We start from the raw sequence: 15940 nt of genomic DNA, 5'->3' as shown, positions 1-15940 counted from the left end.
CTTAATTGTTTGGGGTTTATTTTCTGTAGGTCTTTAACTTCTTTTGTGTTTTCTGCCTAGAGAAGTTCCTTTAGCATCTGTTGTAACATTGGTTTGGTGGTGCTGACTTCTCTTAACTTTGCTTGTCTGGAAAGAAAGCTTTTGATTTTCCATCAAATCTGAAGGAGAGTTGCTGGGTGGAGTCTTCTTGGTTGTAGGTTCTTCCCTTTCATCACTTTAAATGTATCCCACCATCCTCTTCTGATTTGTAGTTTCTGTTGAGAAATCAGCTAGCCTGCTGGGAGTTCCCTTGTATATTATTTGTAGTTTTTCCCTTGTTGCTTTTAGTATTTTATCGCTGTCTTTAATTTTTGTCAGTCTTTGTGTGTTCCTCCTTGGGTTTATACTGCATGGGACTCTCTGTACTTCCTGGACTTGATTGACTCTTTCCTTTCCCATGTTCGGGAAGTTTTCAGCTCTTATCTCTTCAGATATTTTCTCAGATCCTTTCTCTTTCTCTTCTCTTTCTGGGACCCCTATAATGCGAATGTTGGTGCATTTAATGTTGTCCCAGAGGTCTCTTAGGCTGTCTTCATTTCTTTTCATTCTTTTTTCTATATTCTGTTCTGTGGCAGTGATTTCCATCATTCTATACTGCAGGTCATTTATCCATTCTTCTGCCTCAGTTATTCTGCTGTTGATTCCTTGTAGTGTATTTTTCATCTCTTTGATCTTTAGTTTGATCTTTAGTTCTTCTAGGTCTTTGGTAAACATTTCTTGCATCTTAATCTTTGCCTTTATTCTTTTCCCGAGATCCTGGATCATCTTCATTCTCATTATTCCGAATTCTTTTTCTGGAAGGTTGCCTGTCTCCACTTCATTTAGTTGTTTTTCTGGGGTTTCATCTTGTCCCTTCTTCTGAGACATAATTTTCTGCTTTTTCATTGTGATTAACTTTCTGTAATATGGTTTTTGTTTTAGCTACTGTGAGATGGTGCTTCTTGCTTCTTCTGTCTGCCCTCTGATGAATGAGGCTAAGAGGCTTGTGTAAGCTTCCTGATGGGAGAGACTGGTGATGAGAAAAACGGTCTTGCTCTGGTGGGTAGGGCCTTGCTCAGTAAAGCTTTAATTCAATTATCTGTTGATTGGCCTGAGGCGACCCAGCCCTGCGGTCAGCGGGCTCTATGGTAGGGTTAATGGCAAACTCCAAGAAGGTTTACGCCTGGGGGGACCTTCCAGTGCCCCCGTCCCTGTGGTGAGCCCCTGCCAACCCATGCTCCACAGGAGGCCCTCCAGCACTAGCAGCTGTGGGGTCACTGCTCTTCTCCTCTGGGTCTTGGTACATGCAAAATTTTGTTTCTGCCCTCTGAGACTGGAGCCTCTGGTTCCCACAGTCATGAGGGAGTCCTATAATCAAATGCCGCTGGCCTGCAAGGTCAGATTTCCTGGGGATTCCCAGTCCTTTTGCCGGATCCCCAGACTGGGAAGCCTAACTTGGGGTTCAGAATCTTCACAGCAGTGCGAGAACTTCTTTGGTATTACTCTTCTCCAGTCTGTGGGTCACCCACCCATAGGTAGGTATGGGATTTGAGTTTATCGTGATTGTGCCCCTCCTACCATCTCACTGCGGCTTCTTCTTTGTCTATGGACGTGAGGTATCTTTTTTTTGGTGGGTTCCAGCGTCCTCCTGTTGATGGTTGTTCAACAGCTAATTGCTGTTTTGGTGCTCTTGCTGGAGGAGATGAATTCATGTCCTTCTGCTCTGCCATCTTGAACCAGAAGTCCTGTTTTTGCTTTTGAAGCCATTGAATTAGTGTACAGAATTGATTTGGTCAGATCTCTATGTTGAAATAAGGCAAACTGGAGTGAGTATTGAAGGGACAAGAAAAAATTAGTCTTTTTTTTTTTTTTTTTTTTGTCCAAAGACTAATCTGGGTTCCTTCCACCTTTATCCACCTTTACTTACTTGGTGTGGTTTTCAGGTTTTATTTTGCCCCACTTTAAGCTGGTAAACTTTGGCACATGTTAACTGTGTCTGGTCAGGGTTATTTGTTCAATTTGGGATGAAATAATCTATGCAGTTCAGCTCCCCAGTAGAAAAAAATGGGGCAAAAATTACAGACGGACTCTACACAAAATACAGATGGTTAATAGAAAAAATGTTTGTTGCTAGTCTTCAGAAATTCACATTTAAAACATTATTTTGACCTTTCAATTTAGCAAAGTTTATCCAACTCAGTATTATAAAGAGTGCAGTAAGATATTCTCTCTTGTAGTGTAGTTAGAATATAAATAAACTGGTATGGTGATTCTAGAAAACAACTTGAGGATTTTGTAAAAGGCTTTATGATCATACTTGATCTGATAATTCTACTTTTGAGACTTTGACATAATCATGCACACAGGTCTGTGTATGAAGAGGCTCCCAATACTGTTGATGGCCTCGTGGTAAAAGAATCCGCTTGCCATGCAGGAGTTGCCAGAGACATGGGTTCGATCCCTGGGTCAGGTCCCTTGGAGAAGGAAATGGCAACCTACTCCAGTATTCTTGTCTGGAAAATTGCATGAACAGAGGAGCCTGGCAGGCTACAGTCCATGGGGTCACAAAGAGTTGCAGCCCAAAGCTACAAAGCAAATTGGTCATGTTACACTGTAAGCATACAGTAGGTACAGTGTGGCCGTTAGTCTTGCTTTTGAAGCCTGGGGCTGTATGAAATAGCTCATGGATTAATAAGTGGAAGACAGTATATCTTATATGCCTATCATTTTTGGAAGTGTGTGATGAGTGTATAAAATGGAGAATAAAAGGAAATTAAACACTATAATTTGGTATACTGTGGGCACTGGCGAATTTTTTCTTTCTGAATTCCAAAATTGAACATATGTTCTGGAACCTGGAGGAAAAAAAGCAGGGAGCAGTTTTTAAAAGGCCATAACTTAGGCTGATATACTGTTGGAGTCCTTCGTTTTGTGAATTTAGTAGCCTCTCAGTTTGACCTCTAAAACATTATGTAATTATTGTTTTGTTTTTGTGCCTCTTGAATATATATGTGCTGGAAACTAGACCACACTATTGCAGTATAGGATCTACCTGTGCTAAAAATGTTTTTTTCCTGCCTCCAGATAAAGTACTTTTTCCTGATACAGACAGACTGTTCCTTTTCTATCACTGTGTCTGAATGGACTTTTGCAAGAGCAGTGGTTAAGCTCTGTTATAAAGAAAGGCATTGTGAACTGAGTCTACCTGGTTTGATCTGTAGTGTGTCCCTTCCCAGGGAGGGACCCTTTAGGCTTCATTAAAATAAAAAAGGAAATCCACCTTACTGTGTAATGTCTTGTCCAAAGCACTAATGGTCTGGGCCAACCCAGATTTCTTGGAGGTCATGGAAGGGACACAATTTCATTGGGAGGTGGAGGGTAATTGGCCAAGTATGTGTATCATTTCTTTTTTGGTGTGTGTGTATCATTTCTTAACTAATTTTTTCATATTTCTTGCTTTCAGATGGAAAGAACTCAAATGGATCCAAGCGTTATAATCGCAAACGTGAACCTTCCTACCCCAAAAATGAAAATTTTATCAACCAGCCCCGTCGCTCCAATTCACAGAAAAGCAAAACTTTTAATAAGATGCCTCCTCAAAGGGGCGGCGGCAGCAGCAAACTCTTTAGCTCTTCTTTTAATGGTGGAAGACGGGATGAGGTACGGAATTTTAGAATGTCCTTTCTACAGCATAAGGAGCATGAAGTCTGACTCCCCCACCCCCAGTTTATTAGTGGTTGGAGATGTGGAGCAAGAGGTCCCCATTTCACAAACTGTTTGAGTAGTTGAGGAGCCAGAGGAGCACTCTTGAGTAGTTGCGGGTTAACTTGGTTTGGAACTTTGCCTCCTTTCTTCTCTTAAAGATTATGAAAATTTTCCTCAGAGGAAGGAGACGTATAATCATGGATTGTGAGACATTGTAGCAAGTTTGTTGTTGTTGTTCAGCGCCCCAGTGGTGTCCGACTCTTTGTGACCTAATGGACTTCAGCACGCCAGGCTTCCCTGTCCTTCACCATCTCCTGGAGTTTGCCCAAGTTCATGTTCATTGCGTGGTGATGCCATCCAGCCATCTTATCCTCTGATGACCTTTGTAGCAAATTTAGGGCACCTTAATTTGTATCATCCTTTTATTACTACTCTTGATTTGTAGGTACCCTTTGGAATAGGTAATAAAATAGCATTACTTAATGACATTAATTTGCCATATGAAGTGAGGTGAAAGTATTAGTTGCTCAGTTGCGGTCGACTCTTTGCAACCTCATGGACTAAAGCCCACCAGGCTCTTCTGTCCATGGAATTTTCCAGGCAGGAATACTGGAGTGGATAGCCATTCCGTTCTTCAGAGGATCTTCCATGATCTAGGGATTGAAAGTGAGTCTCCTGCATTGCAGGTGGTTTCTTTACCATCTGAACCATGTGTAGTATCTAGCAGTCCCAGGTACTCTGATTTTAGGAGTTCCTTAGATATCTTCTGAAAGTGCATGAAGATTTATGTACAAGGGTGCTCACTGCCACATGTAATTGTATGATTTAGGAAACAGCCTAACTGCTATCAAAGTTAAATATATTATTGGTTAAATATATTATCCTGCTGTTCCATACTGTGTTCCATACGTAACATTCCATACTGTGTAGCCAGTATAGAATAAGATTTAATGGAAGAATTCATTCATTCACCAGAAATTTATTCCTCACTTACTGTGCACTAAATACCATTTACAGCTTGAAATACAACATTGGGTGGAGTTTATATTTTAGGTTGGGGAGACAAATCATTTTGTAATAAATATAATGGTAAGTGCTTATTAAATTGAAAAACAGTAGACTGAGAGGTAGAAGGATAGAGTAATAAAGACAAGTTTTAGGAGGTGAGCGAGGAAAGCTGCCCTGAGAAGGTAAGAGCTTCTCTGAGGATTCTGAGTCCTGAAAGAAGCAAGGAGCACACAGTACAGTTTTGAGGAAGGGTGTGTTAAGCAGAGTGAATTTATAAGTACATAGGACCAGATTTGGTAGTGTTTTTGCTGTGTTCAAGGTAAAGCAGATAGGCTACTGTGGATGGAGAAGTGGAAATGAAGCCAGAAAGAGAGAGAGAAGGGTCAGATCACATGGGCCCTCAAAGAACTTTGGCTTTTGTTCAGAGAGATGGGAAACTGTTGAGTGCTTCAGAAGAGAAGTAAGGTAACCTGCCCTTGAGTTTAAAGGGGAGAGTGGGAACAGGGAGACTGGTTAGGAGCTTATTAAGGCATCCCTGGTTCGAGTGATTAAAGCAGAGTGGTAATGATTAGAGATGAGCAGACTTGGGGAGATACTTGCAGAAAGAGCCAGAAGAATTTTTAGATAGGCTAGGTGTGGGGTCTGAGCAGAGAAATAGTGACTAATGTTTTTGACAGGGGCCCGATTCGGGTACCATGTGCTGAAATGGGGGCAGTTTCAGGAGGTACAAGGTTTTGGGCTGGGGAGGAGAGAGGGTGTTGAGATAAAGAACTTCATTTAGAAGTGTTGCCTGTTGGATAGTCACTGAGTCTGGAGTTCAAGAAGACCTTGGCTAGAGAGCTGTCCAGGCACACTTGGTGTGTGCAACTGTGGAACCAAGTGTGATCATGAAGGAGTGAGTGTTGCAAAAAGGGAGTGGCTTCAAGGACTGAGGACTGGAGTCAGGATGATAAGGAACCTGCAGAAAAGGGGGAAGAGAACTAAAAACCATTTGGAGAAAGTGATCAGTTTCTGTCCTGTGCTTCTAGGCTGGGTAAGAAGATTGAGTTGGAAAGCTGACCATTAGATTTGGAAATATGAAGGTGGATTAGGTTGTTGGCCTTGTGCTGCTTTGGTGGAGTGGGCGAGGACAAAAACCTGATTGACAGATTTAGAGAGACTGGGAAGAAGAAAGAGCAAGTTTCGATCATTACTTTCTAGTGGTTTTGCTCTTGTAGGGGACCAGAGAGGTGAGGCAGTGGCTTGAGGGGAATGTGAGCTCAGAAGATATTTTAAGGTTCAAGAAATTGCAGCATACCTCTGCTCATGGAATTGTTCTGGTGAGAGGGAAAAGGTGATGGAGAGAGAAGGGGAGAGAGTTGCTGAAAGTGACCCTGAGTTTTTGTGGAATTGGCTTAGAAGCTTCCCCAGTTCATCCACAGTAATAGAGGAAGGCAAGCAACTGGAAGGAAGGCGTAGGAGTTCTTTGATTGTTCTTACTGTCTCAGAGACATATCAAAGAGGAGCTGAGAGAGAAGGTTTGGAAACCTGAGGACTGGAGGAGTTGTCTCGGGGACTGGGGGGGAATCAGTGGAGCACAGAAGTGTAATCGGATTGTAGTGTGACTGCCGAGCAGCACAAGAGTCTGCTTTACTGAGGCTGGTTGGCACGGTATGGTTGGCACAGCACAGCTTCAGCCGTGTTTACTTGCTGTGATGCTGGTGTGGATTAATCAGGGGGAAGTTTTGCTAGATGAGTACAGTCAACAAGGAGAATGGGGCAATGGACCATAAAATCAGAGCCAAGGAAAGAAAATTTGGGGAGAAGGGGATTGGATCACTGGTTTGGAAATCCCAGTGGAGGTGAAATTGTTCTCAGAATCAGAAGTAACAGAAAGAAGCCGGGAAAGGAGTGAGATTCTGGTAGGGTGCTCAAAGCTAAGATGGTAGAAGAGGTGGAATTGCTACCACCATGGTCTGGACTGTAGAGCAGTACCGTCCAGTTGAGATGCTAAGCCATTGGGGGAGGGGAGGGAGGGAGACTCAGGAGGGAGGGGGTAGATGTATACTTACGGCTGATTCATGTTGTTGTACAGGAGAAACCAACACAACATTTTAAAGCAGTTATCCTCCAATGCAAAAAAAGAAATGAAAGGCTAAATAAGCCGCATATGTAACAAAGTTTTCTAGTTGCCACAGTAAACAGTAAAAACAGTGAAATCAGTGTTAATATGTTAATCCCGTTTAGCTAAAATGCTGTTTCACAATGTGGTACTGGCCACGTATCAAGTGCTCAGTAGCCAGCAGGCCTGGATAGCAGTGGCTGCTTTATTGGCCAGTGCAGCTCTAGGTGGTGTGCTCGGGGGAGTGGGCAGCAGAGGTAGGGTAGAGGGGGTGAGCAGTTCAGAGGAGATGTCAAGGGACTGAGAGGTGACAGGTTGGAAGCTGTAATCAGGAATTATGATGGGCAGTGTCAGAGACAGTGGGCCAGTTAGAGTAAAAGATGAAGGTAGAGGATGAGAATGTGGGGGGTTTTGTTGAGTAAACACAAGCTCTTATCCAAGTTTGGGGCATTGGAGTAGAAGACTGATCAGGGGAAGTGGAGCCAATTGGAGATGAGAATCTAGGGAGTAAGAGAGAAGGGATGACCAGGAAGTCCTGGGCTTCCTGTGGTGAGTTACATAAACAGTGATGGGGTGGATGGGTGTGTGGGTGTGTATGGTGTTGTTTCCCAAGTTATATTGTTATGATAAGAGCTTGTCTGACTGTATCTTGTGCTGCTGTATTTAACCTGGGCTTCCTGTGGTGAGTTACATAAACAGTGATGGGGTGGATGGGTGTGGGGGTGTGTGTGTCTGTCTGTGTGGAGTGTTGTTTCCCAAGTTATATTGCTACCATAAGAGCTTGTCTGACTGTATCTTGTGCTGCTGTATTTAATCATAAAGGTCATATACTCTGATTCCATAAGCATAAAAGATCTCAAGAGGGTATATTGGTTGCCTCTGGAATGGAAGATATTTTCAACTGTATCCTATCTTGTACTCTTTAGATTTCTTTATCATGTATGTGCAAGTGCTGCTTATACACTAATAAGCAGCAAAACCCTTAAATTTGAATTTCCTTTGATTCAATAATTCCTACTATACAGTCAAAAGAAATAATCGTAGGCGCTCAAATATTTCTGCACAAAGGTCTGTCAAGTGTATTTATCATAGCATTATTTTGTTAACACTGGAGAAGCCATGAACAGTCTGCATCCGATACTAAAGCATAATAGGAGACTCATGTAATGGTATATAGTCTTGTAAGGCGGCTGTTTACTAGTATTTAGTGACAGGGCCAAGTGCTTTTGACATTTAAGTGGCAAAGTGGGGTTAGAAAATGCACTGACTGACTCACAGCAGGTACCTGTACCACTTGAGTCTGGGAATTTCAAGTGGACTGAGAAAGCCCCTGCACGATAAAGATTCCATCTCTGCGTGCAGCGGCATTTCTCATGGCTGGTTTCTTGCTAAACTGTTTTGGAATGTGCTGATTGGATTTATTTCTGGACACAGAGCTAGTCTGCCTACGTGTTCTAATTCTGTCAGTTTTAATTAACAGTGAATAGCAGTGTGTGTCTTAGATGGGAGGTCTCTGGCAGGATCCTGAAGCCTTTGGTAGTTAGCAGCTGCCTGCAGGCCGCCTCCAGAGTGTAGTTCCACAGACTCAACGTTGGCCAGAAACAGACCAGGGAGCAAGTAGCTAGCAAGAGTGAGGACTGTGGAAACATTAATCTAGTAAGTAAATCTCTGTGCTTCAAGATAGCTAGAGGAGTTCATGCTGGGTTTTGTCATGTAGTGGTTAATTGCCACTTAGGGTAGACTAAATAAGCTTATAAGTATCTGTAATTGTATGTTAGAGGCTCTTTTTCTCTTTTTCCACCCCCATCTAGATCTTGGGTGGCCTTTTCATTACCCCCTCCTAGGAAGATTGTTTACTAAATACAAGCCTGTGTTTTACTTAGTTCATAGTTTAAGCCGTGTAGGAGGAGGGGTGCCCTGGCTTCTGCTGTCGTGTAGCAAGTGTCATCCTAACTGGAAATCCTCTGCTTCGCTCTCATTCTCTCTAGGTAGCAGAGGCTCAACGGGCAGAGTTTAGCCCTGCCCAGTTCTCTGGTCCGAAGAAGATCAACCTGAACCACTTGTTGAATTTCACTTTTGAACCCCGTGGCCAGGCCGGTCATTTTGAAGGCAGTGGACATGGCAGCTGGGGAAAAAGGAACAAGTGGGGGCATAAGCCTTTTAATAAGGAACTCTTTTTGCAAGCCAAGTGAGTACCTCTACTCTTAGGAGGGGAGTGAAATGGAGCCTCTGGGCGTTTGTTGTGCTGAGAGGCTTCCTTTAAGCAACTTTTGGAGAGAGGCGGAAAGGGAGTTGATTTCTCCGTCTCTTTCTCACCTGGCCTTGAAAACGCAGATGTGTTTCAAGCAGGTGTTCTTGGTGTTTAAAAGAATATAATACTTAAATAAATAAAGTAATGCTTCAGTATTGTGATGAGGTAGTAAAAATGTTTCCTTTGGAATTGAATCCAGATTTGAATCTTATTTGGCTTTAGACCTTGAGTAACTTACCTAACCACTTTGAGATTCAGCTATTCCTCATACATATAAAGGAGGAGAAATTACTTAAGGGAGAATTGAATGCCACGCTGGAGTGTTTGGCATGCCTTTGTTCAAATACTGATTCTCTTTTGTTTCCTTTTGTGTTACCTTAGTTCATGTAAGGTTTGACCTTGGGTCTAGACTGAAGTAACCATTTAGTATTCTATGTAAAAAAACTGGTGGGAGTTTCTGGTGGTATAGTGGTTAGGATTCTGGGCTTTCACTGACGTGGCCTGGGTTAAATCCCTGATTGGGGAACTGAGATATCCCCAAGCCACAGTGCGCGGCCCAAAAAAAACCCCCAAACAAACAACAACAGCAAAATCCTGGTACTCAAATGATTGAGTGGGGATAGTCGTTTCTACTGCCTTGAAGACTAGTAGTTTCTGGTGGTGAGGAATAACATCTGGCTTCCCTTCTGTTGATGGAGCCACAGTCTGGGTTAATTTTAGTTCAAGGGGAGGGCCTGCAGGCAGCCTGGCTGGGCCTGGAAGCAGAAGAAACAGTTCATGGATTTGGACTCCTACCCGCTGAGTCTTTGGATTCCCTCCAGAGCCAGGACTTGGAACTCAGGCTGAAGTCCTAGTTCAGTGCTTCACAAACCCTGGCTGCTAATTCCTGCGTTTGATTTCTAAGTGAAGAGATGGTGACTTTCTGCTGAGGGCTTGTTGATGATTTCTGACAGTCCGCCCCTTTCTTGTCTGTCCCTATTTCTAGCTGCCAGTTTGTGGTGTCTGAAGACCAAGACTACACAGTTCATTTTGCTGATCCTGATACCTTAGTCAACTGGGACTTTGTGGAACAAGTGGTGAGTAGCTCAGCTCAGCTTGTGAGCTGAGAGTGGCAGAGTGAACTAAAGAGAGGGACTGTGGTGACAGCAGCTTTTGGCTGAGTTTACTGCTGATCCATCTTTCTGTCTGGCCTTACTGTGGGCATTTTCCAGAGATCACTGCTGGTTTCGTGTAAAGTTGATTTTCTGCTGATTGGCTCCTGCAGGACTTGGCTGCTGCTGCTGCTAGGTCGCTTCAGTGCAGGACTGGGCATTGGAGGGTAATAGGGTAATAGCAGTCCTGTCTGCTGCCTCCTCTCTTCTGGAAAGACATAACCAGGGGACTAGAAAACTCTGGTTATCCTCCTGACCCTGGATGGGTTCATTGCATGGGCACTGCTTCATTGGTAGCCATGTGTAGTCATCAGTATGAGATCGGCCTTGGCCTTGTGACAGGTGAAATGAGCCCCACAGCTGTATTTCCGTCCAAGCTACTGCTGCATTTGTCTTCTCCTGAAGTTACAGGCCCTGGGTATCCTTTTGTCACTCCTAGTTATATGATGTAGAATACCTTTCAAAGTGGTAGACTCCAAGGCCTGCACTCTCATTACTGTGAAAATTCATAAAATCATCTGAAAGTGACATGGAAAGCCTATGAAACTTAAGTTCTGTATGCATTGGTTTAGGGAAAAAACAGACATAATGTGGAAGTCTCACTGACTCCTCTGTTGGAAGTTACTGGTACATTACTTCTAGACACTTTTTATGCATGTGTGTGTGTGTGTGCGTGAGTCTCAGTCGTGTCCAATTCTTTGCAATTCCATGGACTGTTAGCCCACCTGGCTCCCCTCTCTGTGGGATTCTCCAGGTAAGAACACTGGAATGGGTTGCCATTCCCTTCTCCAGGGGATCTTCCTGACCCAGGGATCAAACCTGGGTCTCCTGCATTGCAGGCAGATTCTTTACCATCTTAGCCACCAGGGAATCCTGCCTTTATGTATGTGTACATATAAGTCTTTTTTTGTAAATGGGATCCACTTTGATTGCCATTTTTTCCTTTTGATGCGGAACCCTGAAAATACCTGCTATATGGTGGTTTTATTATATTATTATTTTGGTTTCCTTAATGACTTGCTTGAGGTGCTCTTGTGCATATCCCTGCACGGTTGAACAGTATTATGAAGATGTGTTGTTAGAGATGTATAGGGATGAGGAGGAGGACGGAAGAGGCTTTAGCAGTCCCCAGTCGGTTCTGAAAGCAGTTTAACCTGTGGTGGCGTCTGTTTCAGCGCATATGTAGCCATGAAGTGCCATCTTGCCCAATATGCCTATACCCACCTACTGCGGCCAAGATAACCCGTTGTGGACACATCTTCTGCTGGGCATGCATCCTGCACTATCTTTCACTGAGCGAGAAGACCTGGAGTAAATGTCCCATCTGTTACAGTTCTGTGCATAAGAAGGATCTAAAGAGGTAAGATGGAGGTGTTTACTAGATTAGACCCCAATCTGCCAACTGCTTGCCCTCTGCATATGAATGTCCATGTTACAGTGTTGTTGCCACAGAGTCACGTCAGTATGTTGTTGGCGATACCATTACAATGCAGCTGATGAAGAGGGAGAAAGGGGTGTTGGTGGCCTTGCCCAAATCCAAGTGGATGAATGTAGACCATCCTATTCATCTTGGAGGTGAGTTTCGTTAATTTGGGGAACACATAATGATGGGTATATCCGTTAAGGCTACTTGAGTATGTCTTTCTACTGTCAAAAACTGAGCCTTTAAGCGAGCCATTTCTAGCATTTCCAAATTAGACATAGGATTCCAGTAGGTTGGGGGTGAAGTTTGCAGAAAATGATATAACTTTTGATTCGAGTTTAGTTCATTTGTGAAATGAAAAATTAAAATACATATAAGGCTTTGTTGAGTAGTGTCGAGCACTGTGCCCAGTTTTGGGGGGATTCCACAGTCAGCCAGTCTTGGCATCTATCATCAAGGAACTTGGTAGTCTAATTGAAGAGACAGACTGGTAGCCAGACATTGGATCTAGAGTGTGGTCAGTGCTTATGGTGGGAAGTGCAAGGGTTGTATTCTCTATGTTCCATATGGAGATGAGCATTAAAGTGACATTTCCATTTTTGGGCAAAACAGGATTTTCAATAAATAGTATTGAAACAATTGACTCTTACGGAAAAAAAATTAGATCCATATCTGGTACCATTCATAAAAATCAATTCCTGATGGATTATAAAATCAAGTATAACAAAATTCAAAACTTTTAAAAGAAAATATAGGAAAATATCTTTATAATCCTTGGGGTTTTACCTGGGAGGGTGTTTGAACCAAGCTGAAACCATCAGTGCTATTAAATAAAAGATTGATGTTTGATTTTATGAGAATTAAGATTCTACAAAACTCCTAAAGTCAACAGGTGATAAATAGGGGAAGATTTTCACGTTTAAAATACAGATTAATGTCTAGAACATACAGATGTTCTGTAAATTAACAGTCTAGTAGAATAGGCTAAGCATGTGGCAAAGGATTTCCCAGGAGAGGATATCTGATTAACCTCCCAAGTATCTACAGAGGTTTAACTTTGCTTAGAGTTACACAAATGCAAATCAAAATGCCTCTAACAGTGACACACACACACAGGTTGAGGCAAATGCAGGCATACCTCATTTTACTGTGCTTCACAGATGCGCAGTTTTTACAGATTGAAGGTTTGTGGCAGCAGTGCATTGCCAGATGTCGGTTAGCATTGTGCTGCTTTCTGCCTGTGCCGCGTCTTCACTGCCGCGGGGGCTCTTCCCTAGCTGTGGTGCGCGGGCTCCTCATCGTGGCGGCTTCGCTTGCTGTGGAGCACGTGCTCCAGGGTGCTCAGGCTTCGGTGGTTGCGGCACATGGGCTCAGCAGTTGCAGCTCCCAGGCTCTGGAGCACAGGCTCAGTGGTTGGGGTGCTTGGGCTTAGTTGCTCCGAGGCACGTGGGATCTTCCCGGGCCAGGGATTGAGCCTGTCTCTCCTGTTTGCAGGTGGATTCCTTACCACTGAACCACCAGGGAAGCGCATGGTTAGCATTTTTTAACAGTGTTTTTTAATTAAGGTGTCTACATTGTTTAGACATAATGCTATTGCTAGCATATAGACTACAGAATAGTGTAAGAATAACTTTTGTATGCACTGGGAAACAAACAAATCTGTGACCTACTTTATTGTGATGCTCACTTTATTACAGTGGAACCAAACAGGCGTATCACTGAGGTATGCCTGTGCTGGGTTTTGGCAGGGGTGGGGAAGTGGGTACTCTTGTTCTTGGTAGGAGTTTAAATTGATATAGCCTTTAGTGTGTATGTGGGGGGTGGGTAGTATATAAAATAGACCCAGCATTTGATTCACTATTGTAAAGAAATCATTTGTACCAAAGAGCACCTATAGGGATTTTTTTGTTAGAGGAGTTTTTCTGTTTGTTACAGTCGTAATAGAAATTGGCAATAACCGAAATGTCCACAAGAAGCTTACTCATTAGAGTATATCTTCATATCTAGCACAATACAGAAGGTAAAAAAAGAAATAGGTCTAGACCTTTATTTATGAACGTGGATATGTAAATGTATAGGAAAAAGTGTAACAAGGACACACATTCAGATTTGTAAATAGTTATCTCGGGGTTTTTTAAGTCCATAAAATATGGGAGATGGACATGAAGGAGTAAATCATCCTTGATCCTTTTACCCAGAGGTACCCCAAAATGTTAATTGTAGAGTTTTTTCCTATACATGTATGTTTTTGTGAGATTGGAATTGTTTTCTTGTTTGGCATCTGTTTTTTTCCCCCCCCATGTAATGTGGATATTTCTCGATGTCACCAAATGCTACTTTCTTAGAAAAGCATTTTTAATGTCTGCAAAATTCTCTTTAATGAATATACCATCATGTCACTATTTCTTTATTGGACTTACTAGTTGGTTGCAGCTTTTCTGTTACTAAAGTCTTTTTTGTGGGGGGGCGCGGGGGCACATCATATTACCTTTTGAATCTTAGTTCCCAACCAGGATTTGAACCCAGACCTTCAGCAGTGAAAGTATGAACTACCAGGGAATTCCCAGAACATTAATTTTTTCCCTACATCTTTGGTTTTCTTAGGCTAGCTTTCTTGTGTTACGGAGTCAGAGTTGTAAACTTAAGGGTCATTTCTAAATATTTTTCTTTTAAGGAAGGCACACTAAGTCATTCTATTTTCACCTTAGAAAAAAAGCTGTATATGAAAGTTGCTATTTAGCCACACAGCCGTGGGCTCTGAGTTTTGCCTCTCTTGACCTCGTTGGCATTGTTGCAGATGAACAGCACAGCCAGTACTCCAAGCTCCTGCTGGCCTCCAAGGAGCAGGTGCTGCGCCGGGTGGTGCAGGAAGAGAAAGCGGCACTGGAGCGGCAGCTGGCAGAGGAGAAGCACACGCCCGAGTCCTGCTTTATTGAGGCAGCTATCCAGGAGCTCAAGGTGAGGGGAAGCCCTGGAAGTGGGGGTAGGGGGTGGAAATTAGCTACTTCAGCCCCACCCACGTTTGAGATGATGAGCAGGGAGCAGCTAAGAAAGCAGGTTTGCTTTGGGCTTTGGTGATAGGAGGGAAGGGGTGACCTAGTGGGACAGGTGCTCCCTGGAACTGAAAAGATCAAGTCAGGGTGATCTTCCACCTCTGGAGTTTCTTAGATTAGCTATGTTCTTTTTTTTGTTTTAAGATTTATTTATTTTTGGCTGCTCTGGGTCTTCATTGCTGTGCGTGGACTTTTTTGTAGTTGTGGCCAGGAGGGGCTACTCTTCACTGAGATGTGTGGGCTTCTCATTGCAGTGGCTTTTCTTGTTGCCGAGCGCAGACTCTACAGTGCTCGGGCTTCAGTAGTTGTGGCGCACAGGCTTAGTTGCCCCGTGGCACGTGGGATCTTCCCTGACCAGGGATTGAACCTGTGTCCTCTGTACTGGCACGTGCATTCTTAACCACTGGACTACTGGGAAAGCCCTAGCTGTGCCCTTAATTAAGCAACATACGCTTTTGTTTGTTTTTTAGGAATGCGCCTGGATTAATTTTTGGAAATGTTTTATTTAAGGAACATTGTGAAGAAATTTTTATGGCCTCTCTAGCAGGCTCTACCAATGCCTGCTGAGGATTTTGGAGCAGCAGTATCCAAATACAGAATTCCCTATGTCCTGTGTCCTCTACGATAGGAATTTTTAAACTTTAAGAGGCCCTGCTGGCTCAGAGGTTAAAGTGTCTGCCCGCAATGTGAGAGACCTGGGTTTGATCCCTGGGTCAGGAAGATCCCCTGGAGAAGGAAATGGCAACCCACTCCAGTATTCTTGCCTGGAGAATCCCATGGACGGAGGAGCCTGTTGGGCTACAGCCCACGGGGTCGCAAAGAGTCAGACACGACTGAGCGACTTCACTAAGAGGCAGCAGAATCGCTAGTTGTTGGGCTCTACCCTGAGAGACTGATTCAGTAGGTCTAGGCTCAGTAAGGTTAATAATTTGCATTATAAGAAGTTCCAGGGGAGTCTGGTGCTGCTCACCCCCAGATCACACTTTGAGAATCACTGATCTGTATCAGAACAGTGGAAGCCCTGATGAAAGGGCATGTGACAGGCCCTGTGCTGACATACTGCTCTTGTATTTATCTCATGTAAGCTTCATAACCGGGTGTGATAGAACAGCTGTCCCCTTTCACGGATAAGGAAAGTGGAATCATGGGTTAGGTAATTTACTTGAGGACATACAACTAGTAAGAGGTGAAGCTGGTATTTGAATTCCTCTCTCTCTGACTCACAAGTCC

The 15940-nt window shown here is 43.4% G+C and overlaps 1 protein-coding gene across 1 annotated transcript in view; it reads left to right on the top strand.

The window, feature by feature from the left end:
* RNF10 (ring finger protein 10) overlaps positions 1 to 15940 on the top strand; it is a 34832-nt gene that overhangs the window by 7604 nt on the left and 11288 nt on the right. Inside the window, exons 2-7 of the mRNA XM_043901608.1 lie at positions 3482 to 3678; positions 8821 to 9020; positions 10069 to 10159; positions 11410 to 11594; positions 11673 to 11809; positions 14455 to 14615. Of these exons, the coding sequence (XP_043757543.1) occupies positions 3482 to 3678; positions 8821 to 9020; positions 10069 to 10159; positions 11410 to 11594; positions 11673 to 11809; positions 14455 to 14615 (971 nt within the window). The remainder of the gene's footprint in view (positions 1 to 3481; positions 3679 to 8820; positions 9021 to 10068; positions 10160 to 11409; positions 11595 to 11672; positions 11810 to 14454; positions 14616 to 15940) is intronic.

Source organism: Cervus elaphus, chromosome 5 (genome assembly GCF_910594005.1).
Source record: "Cervus elaphus chromosome 5, mCerEla1.1, whole genome shotgun sequence".
Lineage (NCBI taxonomy): Eukaryota > Metazoa > Chordata > Mammalia > Artiodactyla > Cervidae > Cervus > Cervus elaphus.
Note: the sequence above shows the minus strand (reverse complement) of the source record. Positions and strands in the feature narration are given on the sequence as shown.